The 6523-nt window shown below is 43.2% G+C and overlaps 1 protein-coding gene across 1 annotated transcript in view; it reads left to right on the top strand.

Annotated features, from left to right (window-relative positions):
* The first annotated feature begins 4456 nt into the window (after nucleotides 1–4456).
* bnc1 (basonuclin 1) overlaps nucleotides 4457–6523 on the top strand; it is a 68908-nt gene continuing 66841 nt past the window's right edge. Inside the window, exon 1 of the mRNA XM_037756816.1 lies at nucleotides 4457–4682. Coding sequence (XP_037612744.1) covers nucleotides 4665–4682 — 18 coding nt within the window. The 5' untranslated portion in view covers nucleotides 4457–4664. The remainder of the gene's footprint in view (nucleotides 4683–6523) is intronic.

The raw sequence follows: 6523 nt of genomic DNA, 5'->3' as shown, positions 1-6523 counted from the left end.
TCCAGTCAGGTGGAATGAGGGGATTGGAGAGGACTGGAAGTGGAACAGAAGGGTATCTGAGTAAAGCCGGAGATATTTGCATGCCTCCCAACGCTTCAGAGCCTCCAATTAGCATCGGAGGCCCCCGCTGCCGGCTGCGGGACCTAACCGCGGCTGGGCCAGTGGTGGCATTCCTGGGTCTGAGGAGGATTAACACACCCCTCCTCTGGATGGGGATGTGCCAGCGCTGTGACCCGACCATGACCCTGTACCCAGTACCTATAAGGTCACGCTCTGCTCCGTGACATCCAGGTGAAAGCTGGGATTCTTTATTTGTTCATATTTCACCTACACATCAATTTAATCATGAAAAACAATTATAGACTTGAATGAAACCTTAAGTAAAATCACAAAAACTCTTGTATAATAAAAATAGGAGACCCAGTCATTGTTTTCAAAATCATTTATGACCAAAGAATCATATATTAAACCCTGTTTTTGATACCAAATGGAACATAGACAAAGTTAGAGACTAGCTGGTGACCACTTAGCAGGTTGTTAACAATTTAGCAGCTAAAGAGACGGATATTTTTTATTCAGAAGATGGTGGAGACCAAACCAGAGCTACAAGGAGAGTGACTATTGGACTCAAACATGACTCCAAATGAATGCTAATGTTGCTCCGAGTCTGCTGGACGCGCTGGGAGCAGGGGGCCTCGTCCCTCCCCACAGGGAGAGAGGGAACTGCAGCGATAACTAAGTCCACGGCCCCGGGCCACGCCAGGGCGAGCGGTGCTGTAACGCTCACAGCCGAGTTTGTTGCAGCGCACCGCCACGGAGGAAATACGCCCGGCGAAACCTGCCAGCCAGTGTCAGTGCGTGGCCGTTTCTGACCTGCCGAGCGGCGGCAAAAGTGCACAGAAAAGGTATGCGCTGGATTTATATTTATATATATTGCGAAACGTAATGCGGCACAATAATCGTTTTATCTCGATTATCTTGTTTTCATAATCGTTGGAAGACAAAATCGTAACTGAAAATAACATTTTATTGATTGCCCGTCCCTACCCAACATGTGCCCCAAATTCACTTGATGTAGCTTGACGTTTAGTTGCCCATAATGATCTCCAACTATATACTGTAAGCTATACTGTACCTGCCTGAATGAAAGTAGATTTAAGGTGCTGACAAACCAAGCCAACGGTCAGCCGTCAGACAGTTTGGGGCCGTCGGTGAGCGTCTAGTTTTTTCGGTGTGTGCTCTAGTCTGCCCGTGTTGGAGTTTTTTCGGCCGATTTAGTATGTTGAATCGGCGGCGGCGCCCGTCGGTGAGAGAAATCACTCTGATTGGCTGTTCAGCTTAAACAAATCAGTGCATGAGAAGAGAAACGGACGTGAGGAAAGCAAGTCAACAAGTAAGGTCAAGAGGAAAAACACACAGAAGCTTCTTCTCATTTTTCATCTTCATCTTATCTGATCGTTCCAATTCACGGATATTTGACAGCGACATGAACATCTGGAATGAAGCTAAGTGGAGAGAGAGAGTGGTTTCATGTAGGTATCATAACAACAGCTCATATATCCACCATCTTCTGTCTTCTGGTTTCTCTTTTTGAATGATGAATACGGACTACCGCCGCCTGCTGGTGTGGAGAGTTATTTCCTCTCACGCAGACGTATAACGTACGTGGTAGTTGGCCGTCGGCTGTAGTCTTTGCGGTGTGTTCGAGTGCATCTGTTTGGCCGAGACAAAGGCGACGTGAGGCGACTCAATGGTCGGCCTTCATCCCCGCTAGTTCTCTGATGTCGGGCTGGTGTGTCCGGGCCTTTAGGGAAGATGTAGACATAGAAAAGTGGAGTTCAATGAGAGGACAGCTAGTACTTTATGCATTTTGTCGATGTTTCTTATCCGTCAGCGTGCCTCTCTCTCCTCATCCTCAGTCTGTTGTATGTGTGTGAGGACAACCATTTCCTGTCTGTATGGAGCTGTCGAGGAAGAATACATTCAAGTGACATGAATAAGGCATTTCAATCCTTACATCCACCTCTGTCCAGGGCAAGGCCCCCGAAGGGAAGCAATAAGCAACCGGCAGACTCAAAGAATGGGTTTGAAGAGACTCAAGATCCCAGGATGAGAGTCGAAGCAGAGAAGAAACGAGTGTCTGCTGCCGAACAATCAATACTGTCACTGTAGAACGGCTCTGCTCGAAGATCTGAGAGCACCTCAGAAACAGGACGCCTTTTCAGTGTGTATGAGGTAGAAAAAGAGCATGTTTTATGTGCGAGCATGAACATGCACAGTCTATTAACACATGCACTCATGCGCTGTATGCTTTTGTTAAGTCTGTGAAGTGCTGTATTTCTGAAGGACAACAAACAGCCTTAATGACAGCGCACACTGATACATGAAAGATGTCCTGGAGGCTTAACCTGAACCTGACACTGCTCTCAAACCTGTACAGAAGGAAGAGGTTTTCAGCTGTAAAAACACAAGTGCTATTGCTCATATGTACTACAGTATATTAAGGCCATTGTAGGGAAAGAAAGAAAATATAATACAGGCAAAATAGTGGAGTGCAAAACCGTGGTAATGAAAAATAGTTGGGTTATTTGTTAAGGAGCCACATCGTTTCACTTTGCAAGGTTGGATCAACCTCATCACACCACAGATGCCCCCATTAAATACTGCGGTAACGTGAGCTGCAGAGTGCAAAACATATTAGAATATAGTGGACTCTCCATACATCCAGTCTCATCCGCTTATCCGGGGCCGAGTTGCGGGGGCAGCAGGCTAAGCAGCGTATTCCAGACAACGCAGTGTGTTCGGGGTAACATCTTCTCAACGGCTGGATTTAAATATTAGCTGTACTGAAATATAAGACACGCCTTCTTTGTGTAGACTAGTCAGAGATAGAAGTTATTTGTGTTCCTTTATGAACATAAGTAAATGCTGATATTGTAGAAGTTAAAGGTCCCATATTGTAAAAAGTGACATTTTCATTGCTTTTATATTATAAAGCAGGTTTAACTTCTATTTAAATACTGTGAAAGTATTGAAACGCTTAATCCACAGAGAAATACACGCAGCCCGTATTCAGAAACTGAGCTTTTGAAACAAGCTGTCAGGATTTCTGTCCATTTGTGATGTCACAAATCTACAATATTTAGAACATTTCAAAGTTTTACAACGTAAACATTCTAAACTGGTCCCAGTTTATTTCCTGTTGCAGTGTATGTGAATGTCATCAGCTGACAGGAAATAAACATGGACCCAAGCTGTTGCTATAGCAACGCAATTTCATTGAAATGTACTAAAACGGTGCATTTCAGACAGAGGGTAAATACAGGCATATTCAAGCAGACAGCATGAGGAAAATAATGTTTTTTTTAAACATTAAAGTATGTAAGCATGTTCTAGTAGAAACCCAAAATACAAGTATGAACCTGAAAATGAGCACGATATGGCTCCTTTAAAGGAAAGTAGAGACAAAGAACACCTAAGTAAACATTTAACTATCTTTCAGGACCATTGGCTCTCTCAGAGGCCATCCTCCACCATAATAGCATTACTTTAGGAGCAACTAAATTCAGACAGTGGCTTGCCTCATTTTGAATCTGTTAAATCATCCCTTCCTTCCCTACAGCTCCAGTTCCATCTTATTTAGTGCTTTTTCTTTGATTAATTCCAATAAAATATTTGACTTCTTTTGCAAACGCGTCTCTGCCTCATCAGTAACGAATCTGTGTGCCTTATCCATTTACCAGAAAAGTATTCAAGGTTCTGTTTAGTATTTCCTGGGGTGCAAGTCTCCAGGTGGTGTTGTCGGCTACTCATTCATTTTTCTCATAAATTGATTTAATTATGACTTTATAATCTTGCAAATTTGTGTTTTTTTTTCTTTAATCTCAGAATAGTTTTTCTTGGACTACTCCCCCATTCCCCAAGCTCCGTAATTATTTATTTTTACATAGCAACTACCCTTATTCGCTGTCGTACATACGGCCCTGACAGATCAACCCATTTCATAAGGTTTGTGTTTGTGACCTGTTTTTCTTTCTTTTTTTTTTCACCGACTCTAAAATTATTTAAAGGTTCTCTATTCAATATAGAGCATTAATATAGCAGCAAACATCTATTGTGTATGTAAAGTTATTGAGGAGTAATGTCTACCTGAGGGGAACATTAATGTCTGATTGCTTAGCTAAAGATAAGGGAGAAAGCAAAGAAGATGAACGGAGTGACTGATATTTGGTGGACGCAGCACAGCATGAGGATACAAGAGAGAACTAAGAATTATATAAAAGAAAAAGAGACCAGTTTATCACAAGGTGTCCTTTCCTTTTTATTACACTAACAATGGCAGCTCTGTGCTGCCATACATTTCCTTGTTGGTGTTTTCTGGTAGTAAGCTTGTATTTCTCCAATAAAGACATGAAGGCAGCCTCTTGCCCAGTGTCACCTCAATAGTGAAGGCGGAGCCTCGACTGTCACCTTGTCAATCACCTGAGTCATTGATGAGCTGCAGGTGCTGCTTAGCAGAGCTGCCACATGCAAAGCTGTGGCTGTCCTCTACATGGTGAACTCTGCTGTCCCAGTTTCTGCTTGTTTGAGGCCTCTTTGAATGAACCACCACAAAACTGCTCCTCTGAACCAGCTGAGGAAGTGCAGGAGTCAACGTCAACTTCATGACAATCATGTCATTGGTGAGTCAAGCACTGAATGAATGTATTTACTACATTTACTACTGTTTACATCCATCAAAAGTATATACAAATGAAACCTATTTCCTGGACCATTAGGATAAATTGGTATTTAGGCTTATCCAATATGTACCAAGCTAAATATATGACTACACAGCTTGCTGTTGTCAATTATTTTATACACATTTTAGTCTGGGAAGTTTCTGCTTCGCTGAATTAATGAAGGGTTTCTGGTGATGAAAAAGCTTGAAGTGTCAGTTTATTGCACATTTTCTGTATCAAAATAATCTGTACACTACTAAAGGTAACTACTTAATTAATTTTGCAATGTATGAATTGTGTGAAGAAAATGTGAATTAGCATCTGTTCAGTACAGTCTCCTTTTTATGTCAGTGATCAAGATCATCAGGTGTGTTCAAAAACACTTGAAGGGTTGGTGTTGTTCCGTTTAGCGCTCCCTCTAGAGGCTCCCGTTGTGTTGGCGGGATGTGCAGCATTTTTCTGTTGCATTTGTTTGTGTTTTTGACTTTGCATGGTTTCTGTTTAGAGTGGTGAGTCCTAAAAATGTCCTAAAACCCGGAAATGAGTTAGCATTTTAACACTTCTGATTCCCTCGTCTCAAAGTCAGTGGGTTTTTAGTTAGATACCTGAAATAAGGTCTGTGGTGCAGAAGTTTTGCCCAACGATGCCAAAAAATTCCTGTTTTAGTGTATGTGAATGACATCAGCTGACAGGAAGTAAACATGGGCCCAAGATAGTAATAGCAACGCAATTATGTTGCCATTCCATTGAAATGCGCTAAAACGGAGCGTTTCAGACAGAGGGTGAATACAGGTATATTCAGACAGACGGTATGAGGAAAATAATGTGTTGTTTGAACATTAAAGCATGTAAACATGTTCTAGTAAAAACCCAAATACAAACATGAAACTGAAAATGAGCATGATATGTCCTCTTTAATGGAAATATTTCGGGCCAATGTAGTTGCGCTTGCCCGTGTCAGCTACCGTAGATTACAGTCTTGGGACCTTTCTTGCATGCCACACCCCTGTCTCCCCCATTTCTACACTGCCAATCTATCAAACGTGAAAAATTGTCAGTGATCGTTGTGCAGCTACGTTCAAGATGAACATTTGGTGACTTATTAATAAAAAGAAAAAAAAAAAAAGCCTGGGTTGGGTACTTGAAGGCAGCAGCAGAACTACATCACTTTTTGCAGTAAGCCTTAAACTATCGCTGTTGTTGTTGTAGTCAAAGCTGCAGACCAGCAGAGCTAGAGCGTAGGAGAGCAGAGAGTGAATATTTCAGCATGGTTGGAGGCATTAGTGGTGTCAGTGTGAGTGGTGGGATGAGGGTGCCTGTGTGTGCGTGTGTTTTGGGAGGAGGGGGGGGTTGGTTGGGGTGGGGGTTAGCTGATAGCAGAGCACATCTGGTGGTGAAGCAGGGAGGTGGTGGTGGTGGAGGTGGAGGCGGGTGGGGGCCCAGGGTGCAGCCCGTGGCAGCTCCCCTTCCCGTACCAGCCTCTAGAAGGGAGCTGCCTGTCTGTCGCACCCTGATTTATACTACGGCTAATGTCAGAGGAAAGCAATGTGGAAAACTGTGGCATAAACACTGAATACCGGCAGAGTTTACAGAGATTATGATTCAGTGTCTGGGAGGACTGCTCCTCCAACACATCAGCTATAGCGGCTGCTGCTGCTGCTGCTGCTGCTGCATGTCTCTCTCTGGCTCTCACACACACCACCAGTTTTAAGGGCTTATCTCAACAGTGACCTACGGCTTGCATTTTTCAGGGCAATTTCTTGTACTTCTGCTCCCTCCCCTCTTTGTGCCTGCTCCAGGTA

The sequence above is a fragment of the Sebastes umbrosus genome, chromosome 2, assembly GCF_015220745.1.
Source record: "Sebastes umbrosus isolate fSebUmb1 chromosome 2, fSebUmb1.pri, whole genome shotgun sequence".
NCBI lineage: Eukaryota > Metazoa > Chordata > Actinopteri > Perciformes > Sebastidae > Sebastes > Sebastes umbrosus.
This window is presented reverse-complemented; position numbering and strand designations above follow the sequence as displayed.